Consider the following 16,545-nt stretch of genomic DNA (forward strand, 5'->3'; position numbering starts at 1 on the left):
CCACTGGCTGTGAAAGCTAGCTCTCTAATCAGTTAAACAGACTCAATACTGTGATGTTTGGGTGAATTTTCGAAACTGAAACAATACAAAAAGAATGCCATTGTATGTTAATAATACTAACAGACACTCGTAAACGTGTTAGCATATTAGCTAATGTTAACGGCGCAAGCTTCATTACATTACAATAGCACGTACAAATATGCATGAAAACACTCCTAAAGACATCACACATAAGTATAAACTGTTTTACTTAGTCCAATCAGTTCTTTTATCCCATTTCGGACATTCCCTGAAACGGCAAAATTTACATGACCTAGAAAAAAATATAGCTCTGCTGTGCTGGTCAAAAATGGCCCCTGGATGTCACTTTAGACAACCTTGGCCTATAGCGTTTCTTTTCAACAACACAAAGCGATGCAACATAATAGTTCAAACATCCTGGATTTTCCGAAAATTAAAGTTTCTTATTGGCCGAAGTGCAGCATTAATAGTTTCAGCTTGAAGCGTCATTCCCGATTGTGACTGAACAATGCCAACTTAGACACTGCTTTCATCTTACCCACTTGTCGTTGTCTGTTTGAGTGCAGGAAACAGAAAACTAACGACGGAAGACAGTCTCCAGGCTCCATCATCTACTTGGCACTGTCGTTAGCCATGGCTCCCGCTAGCCAAAGGTTAAACTACACTGCATGTGTCTGGCTTGAGAAACACTTCCTGTCCCTCTATTTTAATGTGTCGCCTCTGTCCCGAACCCAAAATATTGGTTATGAATACATGTACTGTTACACCATACTCATGACGCAGCAGTTTTGTGTCAAGGTAATGACTAGGAGTTTTGTACTATCTCGAAGACTGACAGGTGTAAAAGCCATCAAGATGACCATTGATCACTTTTACAGCCCGAGTCATCACAATCCCATCCCGAGGGGACTAAAGGACGTGGCAACAGGTGTCCAATGAGGTGTGATTGAACACTTAATAAGAGGGCTTTGCAAGTGTTACATTTGAGAGTGCAAACCTAAGCAGAGATGTCCACACAAGCTTTGTGCACCACCACTCAAGTGTTTTTAAAATCTGAAAGCCTTGTTTTTACTGAACACTGCTGTGGTCAGGACACCAAAGAGGCGGTTGGTGGACAGAAAAGTCTGGTAACTTCCAGAATGGGAAGAATAAACCAGAAGTGTGTCGTCTTCGTGTAATAAATAAGCAAGATGTCTTTTTGATTACTGTGCGGCATGTCTCTTCTATGTTGAATGCATGGTTGGATTTACAATTCCAAACCATACCATGGCGAGTTGGACTGGTTGGCTTGGTGAACTATGACCCTGTATCAAGGTCCATGAACATTACAGATGTGTGCGGAAATTCAGGCTTAGAAGACTAACACCGGCTCTGCATAAAAGTTGATGATTTGGTTTATGAGAAGACACAGAGATCAGAGGAGGTGTCAGCTGCTGAGTCGTCAGCCGATTCCTTCCCCCCGGCTCCTCTAGCTTCTCTCCGGGGAACCCAACACCGGGCCAGGCCGCAGCGTAGCGGGCAGGAGAATGCAAGGAATCTGCGCACACATTTTGCTTGCCGCTTTGCGCCTTCTCACCCCCTCCAAAGGATGAAAACCACACTGGGGGCGAGCGCATCGTCGGTGCAGAAGAGGCTGTGAGACGGCCGGCAGGCGGCAACGAGTGGTGGATCAAGGAAATTTGGCTGACGGGTGGAGCGGGAGCGCCAGATATGGTGCATGTCTGAGAGAGGTCCCAAGAGAGGGGATGCTGTCACTCAGCCAGCACAACAAAGATCAGACTATTTTATTTCTGTCATGGCCTCCACTGGATGAAATCTACACCCGCAAGGAGTTAGTTAAAGGTTTTAGTGCACGGTCTGTCCTGGAGAGCAGCTAACAAATGATACTCAAAAGTAGCCCCATGAAAAAGCAGCAAGAAGTAGAGTAAATATTTACCAAAAATTCATCAATAAACACTATTCTTGTTTCTACAGATACAATTTTATAAGCGCTCTTGAGCTGTATTTTTCAACTGGTCTTTTAGGCTGCGGGTCACGGTTACTGTTTTTGTTAGTGTCACAGGTTTTGATTTCCGATATTCTGTTTTTCAGATTTACTTTTCTTGTTTTTTTTCAACTTACTGACAGGGTTTTCATATGTAGGGGGACATGGAGGCAGGGCTTTGAGGGTATGAACACATATCCAGGTTTTGCACAGAGGGCTTTGGGAGAAGTTAGAATAGAACTGTATGGAGGTCAATTTTGTCAAAAGCTTTTTTTGACACCGAATTTGTATAAGTAAATTTTTTGGTTTTGCATTTTGTGAACTTAATTTTTTTTTACATCAAATTATGCTGACAATTTAATTGAAAATAAATTAAATGTTTTAAAATTCAGTGTATAAAAATTCAGAGTATAAAAATTCTCACTTTCGGTAAATTGAGACGGAAGCAATCCATCCCGTCTCAAAACCAGTCAATGAGGTGAAGTTTGAAGTCACGTGACACCGGTTTTGACTGGGTTATCTTGGCATATTACAACATAATTTAAATTTCAATGAGGCCCGCTGGATCTTTTCAAACTATAGAAATGGTTCCAATGGTTAAAATCTGCACTTATGAGTGACATACAAAGCTCTGGGAACGAACTGAGTGGGCGTGGCTTGTTTACAGGGCAAAAAAGCCATAGCCGTTGACAGACTGAGGCAGAATTTTACATCAAAGTTCTGCAGAACAGTGGTATTATATCGAATATGTGGATGTTTTTTACCCTTTTGCATTTATGTTTCGCTGTGTTTGTTGCATCTTTGTTGCTCTTGCTCGATGATAAAAGATGTTGATCATGGAGGAGGTCTGCAGGAGCACAGCACATATTGTCAATATCTAGTGTTTTATTGTTAATAATTTCTATTATAAATCCTACATTGTATATTTTTATACAATTTATGTATATTCTGTACAAAAAACATTCTTATAATTCAGTACAATAACCGAAGTTCATTCCGTTTTGGAGATGGTCTGTTTAGTGTTTTACTGAAAAAGACACTCTAATGTACGCGAAAATACCGAACGTGGGATTTACAATATTAACTATTAACAATAAAACACTGAATGGTTAAAACATATGAACGTTGCCCCTCTACTACTGACCACCTCCTTGATCCCATATTTTACAATCAAGCAAGAGCAACAAAAATGCAACAAACACGGCAAAAAAGTAGTTTTCTATGACAAAAAGGGGAAAAAAAAACAGAAAAAAATAACCCAACAAAAAATAAAACCTTATAAATCGACTAATAGATCTGAAGTTGCTCTAAAGATTTAAGCGTTGAAAGTAAAAAATAAAATAATGTATTACTTATTTTTAACACTTTTATGCGTGGGGCCCTTTTGGATCCCTGGGAAATTTTAGTTAGATGTTTTTTTTTCTAAAAAAAAAATAATGAATCAAAATCAATTTTACAAATGATTTATTACTTCAAGTCAAAAATTCCTCTTAACATTTTTTGTGAGAAAGGATAGCATATTTTGGGTTGTTGCTATAAAACAGGGTTGTTGTTTTTTTAACAAAAAGGGTTCAGCATTGACAAAATGAAATTAATATCTGACTTTTTTTTTCACATTTTCATGACTGAGAAATTGAGGGGAGCCCAAAAGGTTAACACAATCTATATATTATATTGGGTTTGAAAATGAAAAATTTCACAATGGCCCCCACATGCTTTGATTTTTCAATGTGCGGCACCCAGTGGAAAAGTTGAGACACCCCTGTCTTTGACAAAGACCCCGTTTAGACTGCACACCCAATCTGACTTTTTTGCCCTCATGTGACACAGATCAGATTTTTTTTTGCAAGTCTAAACGCTCCAAAGTGCTTCAAATTTGACTTTTTGGCATCAGAAAAAGCCAAATCAGGAGGTAGTCCTGAATCTGATTGGAATCTGATCTTTTCAAATGTGACTACAGTCTAAACGCAATGTGACCTGAATGTGATTTGGACGAGCTTTGTCACTTGCGTGCGCCAAAAAGAAGCAGTCGCCATCGGAAGTGGATATTTTATCACATCATCCGGTTTCGATTTCTATTTAAGACGGCCAAATTATTGGTGCATCACTTGTCAATAGTGCGCAAAAATTAGGCTGTGTAATTTATGAATATATATTTTCATACCGAAGAAATACAGATTGTTGAAAGACCGGAATTGACGCTGTGGCACATTTGCTTACATGTGAGTTGAAAAATAAATCTCCCGTACATCCACGCTGATGTCCGTGTCTCCTCTACTTAACAGCCATTAAAATATTACAACCCTCCCAAATATATTACACTACATACATACATAATATTAATTTCATTTACTTTCACGTAAAGAAACACTCATTTTTAAGGTGTTGAACCTTTATTATATTTTGTAGTAGTAGGTCAACTTCCTTTGTTTTGACTTTATCGAAGTGCACATGCAAATGACGTCGAGGCCACATTGGGGCATGTGTGCGTTTACACTGGAGTCTGATAAAAATCACATTTTACTTGCAGTGTAAACATTCAGCTGGGAAAAATCAGATCTAAAACAAATCTGATTTGGGCCACTTAGGCCTGCAGTGCAAACTTAGTCAAAGACTTTGGCATGTGATGGTCCTCCACTTCCTTGCTGCTCTCTGTCCTCCTCTGGTGTCCAAAAAGGTGTTAGGACATCCCAACCAGAAGGCTTGTGACTCTGCATTGCAACAATCAATGTTCCTTCACTGGTAATTAAAGATGATTGTTTGGCATCAAAATGTGGATGCATTGAGTGCTATTGACAAAAGTCTTTTAATCTAAAAAAACATTCTGACTTTTGACACGATGTGAAAAATGTAAACATTCCTAGCTAAAAATGCTAAGAAAGAAGTACTTGGGATACTTAATCATTTACGTTCCAATTATTAAGAATGAGGTAGCTACTTGAAAAGTAAGATTGATAGTTCGGTTTAAGGGTTGAAAGGTTTAAAATTAATTTTGCAGGAAAGTATTATTAAATGGGCTCAATTTGAGCAAACTAGGTCTTACTTTGAGGCTAATAATGATAAAAATCACACTATAAAAGGCGATTACAATAATAATCAATGCTGTTTTCAACGAAAGCAATACATTTGTGCAGTCACCAGCCGACATTCATGACACTAGCAAATAGCTTTGTGGCCGCCGTGTGTGTAGTCTCTAAAAAGAAAAAAGGAAAAAAAACATGCACTTAAGACGACGAGGTCTCTGAAAACAAACTCCGGAAGGCACTGATTGACAGATGTGTCTGCCCACGACCAAAGACGTGTCTGTGCTGTGGTCCCCGCCACTCTGCCACTAGAAGGACATCTGACGTGAAGGTCATTTCCAGGTTAGAAATAACACCCCCGACACGCCGGATATCCGAAACAGCCAAGAATTCATACATCCAAATTTAGTCTACGGGGCTTGTAAATAGCTGGCAGAGAACCAGAGAGGACACTAAAAAATACCTCAAACAGTGCCATAGAAATCCTCTTCGATTCATACAAACAAAATCAAATAAAAGTTACCACGTTACAGCTCAGAGAGGGAGCAAAATATTCCGCGCAGCAATGTAAATAACAACAGCGGAATAACCATACAAGGGCACCGGCGCTGGAAGGGGGGCGCAACCATGCAAACTACCACTCTGGAAGGTCGCGCACAACATAATGATGGCATTCACATGTGAGTGGTCGAGTGGGGTGGGGGTGTGGGGGCTGCGTGCTGACCACTTCCAACTAACACGCTCCAATTAACTGATGACCACACCGCTGCCAACTGTGGGCTGTTTGCTCGTTTGTGAAATGTATCTGCGCTCTTCAAGTGGAGTCCAGCCAAATGCATTACAAAAGAAGAGGAGCATACAAGAAGTGGACAAACGAATCCAAGCGTACTTGCAGAGGAAGAAAACATACCGCTCAGTGTTTCTTGCAATATACCATCTAATCAGCTGATTAGCATAATTCCCCACAGACGAGTCCCATTATAACTTGTTCATGAGCGAGGGTCAAGAAGAATATTAAACTGTCAAAACTGGATAAAGCAATTCTTGACCAGTGAGGGTTTATCAAACAGACTGATCAACTTTACAGTAGTGATGGAACAGTTTATGAAAAAACCCTGACCTAACCCATTTCGGTGCATTGGTGTTGTTCGGATCATAATAATTAGTTTGGATAGGGATGTGCCGATCGATCAGCCACCAATCAGTATTTTCGTAAAAAAGTACCTGATCGCCATGGCCGATGAATGTCTTTCAATGCCGATCACAAATGCTGAGACCCTCTGTAGCTTACACAGCTACAGTATTGACATGCTGAGCTGCTGCGTCGCCTCTGAGTTGGTGAAAGTTAAATATATGTTATAAGACATGCCTCTCACCTAGATAGTAGAAGGTTGTTGCTATAAACCGAGAAGTTGGTCAACTTTACATTCAACTTAAACCAATAGATGGTGAGAATGACACAAAAAAATGGTTGTATCCCCTTTTTTCCTTTTTTACCTGCGAGAGAATTATGATACATTTTTCTTCTTAACGGGAAGATATGAACACCCCATTAGTCGGCATCCCAATGCGGGCAGACATTGTACAGTAAGTGTTTGTTTTATTATGTTTATAATTTGTATTGGGACGGCATGGTTCGGTTGGTAAAGTGGCCGTGCCAGCAACTTAAGGGTTCCAGGATCGATTCCCGCTTCTGCCATTCTAGTCACTGCCGTTGTGTACTTGGGCAAGACACTTTACCCACCTGCTCCCTGCATCACCCACACTGGTTTAAATGCAGCTTCAATATATAGATAATGGGTTTCACTATGTAAAACTGCTTTACATCTCCAGATAAAAAGCGCTATATAAATACAATTCACTTCACTTAATTCACATCACTTGTATTTAGCACTTCTCAGTAATGCTGCGTGATGCTTAATGTTTTACTAAAGCTGGATCTGTTTGGCAAACAGCTTCTAAAACCTCTAGCTCATCCTCCATATATTCAGGCTCAAAAATATAAGGTTACGGATCATAATTTGTCCCAAAGTAGTCTCTCATGAAGTGTTGTTTAAGGAAATAGTTGTGATGCATCCGAGTAATTAATACATCACCGTGTGTGTATGAATGTGTGTGTGTATATATACAAACCCCGTTTCCATATAAGTTGGGAAATTGTGTTAGATGTATATATAAACGGAATACAATAATTTGCAAAGCCTTTTCAACCCTTTTTCAATTGAATGCACTACAAAGACAAGATATTTGATGTTCAAACTCATAAACTTTATTTTTATTTATCTTTATTAAATTTTAGTACCCGCACTCTTTTACTATGAAGCCACGTTGATGTAACACGTGGCTTGGCATTGTCTTGCTGAAATAAGCAGGGGCGTCCATGGTAACGTTGCTTGGATGGCAACATATGTTGCTCCAAAACCTGTATGTACCTTTCAGCATTAATGGCGCCTTCGCAGATGTGTAAGTTACCCATGTCTTGGGCACTAATACACCCCCATACCATCACAGATGCTGGCTTTTCAACTTTGCGCCTATAACAATCCGGATGGTTCTTTTCCTCTTTGGTCCAGAGGACACGACGTCCACAGTTCCCAAAAACAATGTGAAATGTGGACTCGTCAGACCACAGAACACTTTTCCACTTTGTATCAGTCCATCTTAGATGAGCTCAGGCCCAGCGAAGCCGACGGCGTTTCTGGGTGTTGTTGATAAACGGTTTTCGCCTTGCATAGGAGAGTTTTAGCCTGCACTTACAGATGTAGCGACCAACTGTAGTTACTGCCAGTGGGTTTATGAACTGTTCCTGAGCCCGTGTGGTGATATCCTTTACACACTGATGTCGCTTGTTGATGCAGTACAGCCTGAGGGATCGAAGGTCACGGGCTTAGCTGCTTACGTGCAGTGATTTCTCCAGATTCTCTGAACCCTTTGATGATATTACGGACCGTAGATGGTGAAATCCCTAAATTCCTTGCAATAGCTGGTTGAGAAAGGTTTTTCTTAAACTGTTCAACAATTTGCTCACGCATTTGTTGACAAAGTGGTGACCCTCGCCCCATCCTTGATTGTGAATGACTGAGCATTTCATGGAATCTACTTTTATACCCAATCATGGCACCCACCTGTTCCCAATTTGCCTGTTCACATGTCTGATGTTCCAAATAAGTGTTTGATGAGCATTCCTCAACTTTATCAGTATTTATTGCCACCTTTCCCAACTTCTTTGTCACATGTTGCTGGCATCAAATTCTAAAGTTAATGATTATTTGCAAAAAAAAAAAAAAGTTTATCAGTTTGAACATCAAATATGTAGTCTTTGTAGCATATTCAACTGAATATGGGTTGAAAATAATTTGCAAATCATTGTATTCCGTTTATATTTACATCTAACACAATTTCCCAACTCATATGGAAACGGGGTTTGTATATATATATAATACCTCCATCATTGTTTTATAAATAAGCTGTAAGTACACACACACACACACACACACACACACACACACACACACACACACACACACACACACACACACACACACACACACACACACACACACACACACACACACACACACACACACACACACACAGCTTATTTATAAAACAATGATGGAGGTATTTGGATGTATTTTACAGCACTTTATAGACAGAATAGAGCAAATCATTGTACTTCCATTGTTAGCCGACTTCTGATAGCGTTAATTTACGAGTTAGAATGCAAAAAAAAAAAAAACATGTGTGCTTGTCTCATATTACGATTATGAATGACAGACCAAAAAAAAAAAAAGTGCAGTTCCCCTTTAAATTAGCTTGTACAGGTTAGCTATAATAGCACAGATGCCATTTCCTTAAATACACACAGATGTCATTTGGACTCTAATATCTGAACACATATATATATATATATATATATGACGGCATGGCGAAGTTGGGAGAGTGGCCGTGCCAGCAATCTGAGGGTTACTGGTTCAATCCCCACCTTCTACCATCCTAGTCACGTCCGTTGTGTCCTTGAGCAAGACACTTCACCCTTGCTCCTGATGGGACTGGTTAGCGCCGTGCATGGCAGCTCCCGCCATCAGTGTGTGAATGTGTGTGTGTGAATGGGTGAATGTGGAAAATAGTGTCAAAGCGCTTTGAGTTCCTTAAAAAAGGTAGAAAAGCGCTATACAAGTACGACCCATTTACCATTTAATATATACATATACATACATACATACATACATATATATATATATATATATATACATATATATATATACATACATATATATACGTACATATACATATATACATATATATACGTACATATACATATATACATATATATATATATATATATATATATATATATATATATATATACATATACATATACATATATATATATATATATATATATATATACATATACATATACATATATATATATATATATATATATACATATATATATATATATATATATATATATATATATATATATATATATATATATATATATATATATAAAATAGTGGACTTGAAGTGGGTGTGGCATGGATGATTGTTTGGCGCCCAATAGGTGACTATTGTTTTATTTATTTTTTTAATCACACACATTTGAAATTATGCTTTAACTATATTTCTCTAAGTGTGAGCCAACCTCACATTGGCAATCAATCCTGCACTGATAGCGAACTACTGATCGTAGCATAAGAAAAATCAGAAGTGCAGGGGACACTTTCAAAGTAAAATGCCTCAAAAATAAATATATAGCCTGCTCAGTGGCCTTGTGGTTAGAGTGTCCGCCCTGAGATCAGTAGGTCGTGAGTTCAAACCCCGGCCGAGTCATACCAAAGACTATAAAAATGGGAAAGATTACCTTCCTGCTTGGCACTCAGCATCAACGGTTGGAATTGGGGGTTAAATCGCCAAAATGGTTCCCGAGTGCGGCCACAGCTGCTGCTCACTGCTCCCCTCACCTCCCAGGGGGTGGAACAAGGGGATGGGTCAAATGCGGAGAGTAATTTCACCAAACCTAGTGTGTGGGTGTGACTATCAGTGGTACTTTAACTTTAAAAATAACAATCTCTGCATTAATGTGCATAAACATAGAGAATTATTAACAGGTAAATCCCAACGTAGGTATTCACCAGGTTTTGAATAAATTGCATTAATAATGTGCGATATAGACGATAAGCGATAGACAGACATGTTCCCGTAAATATCAGCAGCTAAATTTGGAGCCTTTGTAACCTGTTTTGAAATGATTATATTGCATTTATATGCCAAATAATATATTGAGATATATATATCGTTATTGGAGGAGGCTGCAATATAGATTTTAGGCCATATCGCCCAATTCTAAATTGCATGGAACATTGAGTTGCATTGGAACTACAAAGCACCTGCCTCCCATTTTCAGCCATACATTTATTCCATACATTTTGCTAGATTGAAAGCCTAATATGAGAAGGATATGTTGTGTTCTACCAGTAGTCCTGTGTCTTTGTTTGGGGACAGCATGTATGGGAGAGTTTCCTGTTCCAAGTTAAACATATGTAAATAAAGAAAGTGGGTAGTTATTGTGTTTATTTATATTATGTATTTTTGTTCATCAAACTAAGTGAGCATTCAGCCCACATTATTACACAACAAACATATTGACGTCTGCACACAAGAACGATATTGCTACCGCAGTGTTTGCATGACAGGATCTGATATTTTGGTCACGGCTGTAAGAAACTCTGGAGGAGTTTCGGAATGCTTGACCACAGGGCATTTGGCGCAGGCATGCGTGTCTGCCTTGCTAGACACGGACCATCCTCCAGGTCCACTTTGTGACAAACCACAGACAACAAACCTCCCACTCGCTCCAAACGGGGAAATGACAAGCCTCGCGGCACGATCCCCCTCGACATTGCATCCACCATGAGTGTGGGCGACCCGGCGGCCGCAGACGCGTCAGGTTTGCACGTACCTCTGTGAACCGAGAGCCTGGCGCTTCAGAGCGGTGCTGCCCTCTGGTGGGCGTCCTGCAGTAGGCCACCATTTGGTTAGTGATAGATTGACCCAAATCATTTCTTGCGGACCCTGAAAGAAAGAAAAATGCAATTATACTTCATGTTGAATAGGTATTTAACACTGAGATGCACACTTACTACTTCTCACGAAATAACAGATTAACTGTGACTGGCAATTGATAATAAATAATTATATCATTAAAATCATGTCATAGTAAAGTCACAGTGGATTTGTGTGACTGCTGTTACATGAGTAGTACACAAGGGGGCACCCTCAAAAACTGCGGACATGTGTTCTGAAAAAAAATGTGCTGCTTCATAAAAAAATACATAATTCGATAGTTAGCAACATTAAGTAATGGACGGATTTAGATGAAATTTTCAGAAAATGGCCGAAAAAGATCGTGTAACAAGTGCTTTTGTAGTTACTCATACAAGCCTGTCGAAATACTTATGTATCACCATACTGTAACAAACATTTTAGGTTAATCAAGGTTTGTATAGTTTTTATTTTGGTTTGTTTCCTGGTATGTAAAAAAATTTATGAAAATACCCTTTATTGCTGTGTTATTTTGTTCGAAGAAACCGTTGATGCACTGAGTGCGCATGCTCAGTAAGGTTGGGCAGCAATTTTTTATTGGTAGCATATTTCACCGCAGCAGATTCGACACGGCAATTTCTTAAACAAATATCTCAATATAATACATATTTACTTATAAGCACATGCCGTAGACGCATGTTGCTAAATAAGAGCATATTTTCATTTCGCCTACCATTTTTCTACAGAGGTAAGCTATCTAAACGGATGTCGTATGTCGTCAGCAAGAGCGTCACTTCTCCGTTCTGGCGGGCGGCTTCAAAACAACAACGAAGCACGCCAAGGAACCCCTAAAATGCTATAAATCCGCCAAAAATGGTTTTATCGCTATCGAATAATCTATCGTCACCATTCTCGGGTGTTTTAGCTTGCGAGGGCACAGCAACCTTACGTTACGGGGTCGCTAACAGCCTCACCGTCGATAGTGGAGTGACTTGGCTAATGCAGAAATGGACAGACCGTCAAGGTTTGTCATCACACTCAAACAGTTCATTTGTCTTGATAACTTGACATAAACATGTGTTTGTTACTTACAGGAAGATAAAGGCTGTCAATTACAGCGAGTCCAAGGAGTTTAACGACGACGGTGAGATTAAAGTCCACTCTTTAGCAACAAAAAAAAAACATGACAGCAAGTCAAATAATGACCTACAAATCACGGGAGGATTTCCTAAAAAACATTTAAGTTGTGTGCTAAGTACAACACAAATATTTACTGTGACATGACAAGCATGTTAGTACTGTAGAATGAGCATAATATGGAATATCCGGGCACTTTATGATGTGTCTGAGGTAAACTAGCAGCCGCCATATTGATTTTGGGCACCTTATCCAGATGAAACCAATAAAAAAATCAAATGGGGCAGAAAATATTTCCTTTCAAAATTAAAATTACACAAAGGTAATGGATTGATAAGGAAATTTACCTCATCAAAACCGGGCATTCATTTTTTAAAATCATATTTCTATTTATTCGATAGTTTTCCCTCGTTTATAGCGGCTAACAGGCCTGACCGTGGTAAACACATTCCCACAAAACAGGGCTATTATTAATGAATCAAATATTTTATAGCTAGAGCAATAAAAACTGTTTAAGACCTTCGAAATACGTTTAACATTGAATTTAAAATAACACCTACTATATAGTCACCTTTACACTCGTTTCACCTCATATAGTAGCACCACTCTGTGGTGGAATCCTCCACTCAAACTATATAGTCATCTCAATGTTTTACTTTTTTATTTGATGGCATATAATGTACAATAATACATTTTTATTAACAGAATTATTTTATTTAAAGTTTTAGTTTTGCACTTTATTGATCGGATTGATTTTTATTACTATTTAATGATTATTGGTGTGGTGAAGTTGGTAGAGTGGCCGTGCCAGCAATCGGAGGGTTGCTGGTTACTGGGGTTCAATCCCCACCTTCTACCATCCTAGTCACGTCCGTTGTGTCCTTGGGCAAGACACTTCACTCTTGCTCCTGATGGCTGCTGGTTAGCGCCTTGCATGGCAGCTCCCGCCATCAGTGTGTGAATGGGTGAATGTGGAAATACTGTCAAAGCGCTTTGAGTACCTTGAAGGTAGAAAAGCGCTATACAAGTATAACCCATTTATCAATTATATTGATTTATTGAAGTTTATTTGTATGCAATGTGCAATGCTACATTGTTGTTAACATACATATTTTATTCAAGCAAAAGCATTGTCTCCCAGAGGAAGCTCTTAATTTAGTTCTTTTAAAATTATTGCATAAAAAGTACAATTTATATCTGGTCTAAAAAGAACAACATTATGCACATTTGAATTTTGCTAAGAGTAAGATGTGATGTATGCAGTGTCATTTCAGTAACATTGCAGTAACTGTTTTTAATCATATAAAAGCAAAACTTGTATTAAAATATCTCTGTCATTTGTATTCTTTGGTTTCTTTAAAAAGTAGGGGGGGGTGGGGAATAATTTGTTTTATTTTTAGGCCATATCACCCAGGCCTATTAATAATTACATATTTGTTTTTAAATGTATATATACATTCTGTGATGGGCCTTTTTGAAAGAAAATGATATCATCACAACAAATTATGCAAATTATGTGATGACATCATTGTGACCACGCCGCCCAGGTATTTTGGCAATTTAGGAGCTGTGAAAACGATGATGCTGTGTTCCAAATTTAAGTTATTTACTGAAATTGAGTGAGCCTATGGCTTTGCACTTTGTTTATTATATATATATATATATATATATATATATATATGTGTGTGGGAAAAAATCACAAGACTATTTCATCTCTACAGGCCTGTTTCATGAGGGGTTTCCTCAATCCTCAGGAGATCCTCAGGAGATTTTCCTGAGGATTGGAAACCCCTCATGAAACAGGCCTATAGAGATGAAATAGTCTTGTGATTTTTTCCCACACATACATATTACGCTCTACCACGGTAATCTAATTAAGACATATATATATATATATATATATATATATTGCATTCTATTTTAGTTACTTTGAATTTACAACCCCCTGGCGCTGTTTTGTACTGTTTGTACTTATTTTAATTATTGTTTCTCGACTGTTTGTTAATGTTGAAATTTATAAATAAAGGTTTAAAAAAAAAAAAAAGGGTTTTTTTTGCAATTTAGGGAAAACCCTGGAAAATACTGAACTGTAATTCACATAAGACCTAAATAGTACTTAATTTAACACTTACTTAATAATATGCTTTAAAACATTTTTCAAAATATCTTTGATATTTGAATGCATCTCATTTAATTGTACCTAATATCAGATTTGGGCCGCAAGCGCAATAAAACAGACGTACTAACGGATTCACCTGCACTCTTTGTCAACAGATGATGATTTTGCCAGCGTGAAGCCCCCACCCAGCAAAAAACCCAAAGAGGGGCTGAAGCTACAAGAGTGCAAGAAATCCTCAAGCCAAGAGTCAAATTTACAGTCGCCATGTCAGAAAGTGGACAGGTAGGTGACAAAAATAGACAAAGAAAGCTAATTGGAACAATTTGTTGAAAACAGTTCCTCTTTTAGAAAACCTTTAGATGAGAAGCTGCTGGCTCGTGATCTAGAGGCTGCCATCACGCTCTCCTTGCTAAATAATACAGACGGGATTCCCACTGGTAAAGGTGTGAAGCATCATGTCAAATGTTATTGTTTAAAAAAACAAATAAAACTCACCTTGTTTTTTTCAGGAGTGGTTGTCCCTGCTGATGAGAACACAGACCCTGCCCCCCTGCACCGCTCCAACTGCAGCATAGACTCGTCGATCCTGGGTACACTCACAGTCTCATAAAATGCAGGAATAAAGTCATTTATTGTTTCTTTTTCCTTTTCCAGGAATTGATCAAATTTCATCGGAGAAAGAAGCCGGATTGAGAAAGGCCGCTCAGGATGAAGATGACGACTACCAGCCAAAACCGACGCCAGGTTCTAGACCTAGTGTACATGCATCCACAAGTTGAGTTTTGATGGGTGGATTTATGCGCATTAACATTGGATTTTCAGATTCGGAGAGTGAGGATGCTTTCAGCGAGGCGGCCGAGAGCGAGGATGAGGAGGAATTCACAGTTAAGAAAACCAAAAAGACGACGACAGGCAAGAAGGAGAAGTCTTCGAGGCATTCAGTCTCCAAAAAGGAACCGCCAAAGTTGAAACCACAGCCAAGAACAACAGGTTCAAAATTAACAATTATTTTTTATAAGTGATTGAAGTCAGAACACTCAACAAGGTGGTCGTGAAATTTTTAGTTTATTACACTTTTTTTAATACATTTTATTGATCCCCCAGTATTTTTTCCAATAATTCAAATGTCTTAAAATACACAAACATTGATCAGCACACTGTAGTGTCGTTTAGAAGTGGCAGTGACCTGGTCACCCTATTTACTGTACCTTGCAGGTTTAAAATACAAACAAGAATGATTATATTTACATATTTACGATAGCTAGCAATTAGTACTCTAATTGCCAGCTAGCTATAATTGCCGCTCAAATGCATAGTTTGAATATCTTAGTATTGCACAATAAGAAGCTACCTTAAGGACCAGTTTAATGTAAAATGATATAACAAACGCAATTTATTGTCTCTCACTGCTATTTTATCTACAGCACCTTCCACACCAGCAAGAAGTCCCCCGAAACGTAAACTTGCTGCCAAAATGCCAACTTTGACAGCCTCTGTGCCTAAGCCTGCAGTCTCAATAAGCCCAACAGGCAGCAAAATTCCCAAATGGAACCCGCCAGGTATGGGAGGAGCCAAAGCTAGAAGTCATAAACACCTTTATTTTTTGGTTTAATAAAAAAAAAAAATCTTTGCAGGTCAAATCGGGAAATGTCCGTCTTCATCCCAGAGTCCCCCAGTGAGGTCTCCGGGTCAGGGTCTGCGCCTAGGACTGTCCCGATTTGTGCGAGTCAAGCCTCTCCACCCTGGCGTCGCCACCACCTGACAGGAATCATTTTCATGTTCCATCATTAAGTTTTTAACAGATGCATGTAAATATTAATTTGCAATTTCTAGTTTTTTATTTCAGGTGTGTGATTAGCACATTGGTTTTTAAATGTGTACAATATGTGAAAAATAAAGTTCTAAACAAAATATACCACCTACAGTATTGTTGCCTAATATTCCCATTGCAAATGTGACTACAAATTGACCTTTTGAATACTTGTATATTATATCGGGATGTGCCAATCGATCAGCCACTGATCGGTATCGTCTGTTTAAAAGGTTTGTTTGCATTCTTTTCACGGATGCCTAGAGAGTGCTAACTTTCCAAAGGGTTGTAAGCATTATACATGCCCTAATCCAGCTTTTAGCAAATGACATAAACTAAGCCTTCACGTAATGCAAACACATTAGCTTTGTGTCTGGTCAGCTAATGATAGCAATTAAGC

The 16,545-nt window shown here is 38.6% G+C and overlaps 2 protein-coding genes across 9 annotated transcripts in view; one reads left to right on the forward strand and one right to left on the reverse strand.

Moving 5' to 3' along the window:
• The window catches only part of LOC133661522 (fibroblast growth factor 6-like), a 24,615-nt gene extending 12,163 nt beyond the window's left edge, over window positions 1–12,452 (reverse strand). For all 5 annotated transcript variants that reach the window (XM_062064782.1, XM_062064783.1, XM_062064780.1 and 2 more), the window contains exons 1-2: window positions 12,172–12,452; window positions 10,997–11,109 (exon numbers count right to left, since the gene is read on the reverse strand). Coding sequence is in view for 1 of the 5 variants with exons in the window: in XM_062064779.1 (XP_061920763.1) it covers window positions 10,997–11,068 (72 nt within the window). In the remaining 4 variants the exon portion in view is untranslated. The remainder of the gene's footprint in view (window positions 1–10,996; window positions 11,110–12,171) is intronic.
• Window positions 11,657–16,255, forward strand: rad51ap1 (RAD51 associated protein 1). Of its 4 annotated transcripts, none has more exons than XM_062064778.1 (9): window positions 11,665–12,103; window positions 12,174–12,223; window positions 14,491–14,617; window positions 14,684–14,772; window positions 14,845–14,925; window positions 14,990–15,079; window positions 15,158–15,325; window positions 15,760–15,894; window positions 15,970–16,246. In XM_062064778.1, the coding sequence occupies exons 1-9, from the start codon at window positions 12,087–12,089 to the stop codon at window positions 16,095–16,097; spliced, it is 885 nt and encodes a 294-aa protein (XP_061920762.1). In that variant the 5' UTR covers window positions 11,665–12,086; the 3' UTR covers window positions 16,098–16,246. The 4 variants fall into 4 exon arrangements, with proteins under 4 accessions (XP_061920760.1, XP_061920759.1, XP_061920762.1 ...); XM_062064777.1 differs by having other exon boundaries at window positions 11,666–12,103; window positions 14,684–14,778; window positions 15,970–16,245; XM_062064776.1 differs by having other exon boundaries at window positions 11,657–12,103; window positions 14,684–14,925; window positions 15,158–15,318; window positions 15,756–15,894; window positions 15,970–16,255.
• Window positions 16,256–16,545: the final 290 nt, after the last annotated feature.

The sequence above is a fragment of the Entelurus aequoreus genome, linkage group LG12 (genome assembly GCF_033978785.1).
Source record: "Entelurus aequoreus isolate RoL-2023_Sb linkage group LG12, RoL_Eaeq_v1.1, whole genome shotgun sequence".
In the NCBI taxonomy this organism is placed as follows: Eukaryota; Metazoa; Chordata; class Actinopteri; order Syngnathiformes; family Syngnathidae; genus Entelurus; species Entelurus aequoreus.

Coding starts and splice junctions, on each gene's coding strand:
- rad51ap1 (XM_062064775.1), top strand. Junction 14,618..14,683: donor CCATGTCAGAAAGTGGACAG/GTAGGTGACAAA, acceptor TTCCTCTTTTAG/AAAACCTTTAGATGAGAAGC. Junction 15,326..15,759: donor ACCACAGCCAAGAACAACAG/GTTCAAAATTAA, acceptor TTTTATCTACAG/CACCTTCCACACCAGCAAGA.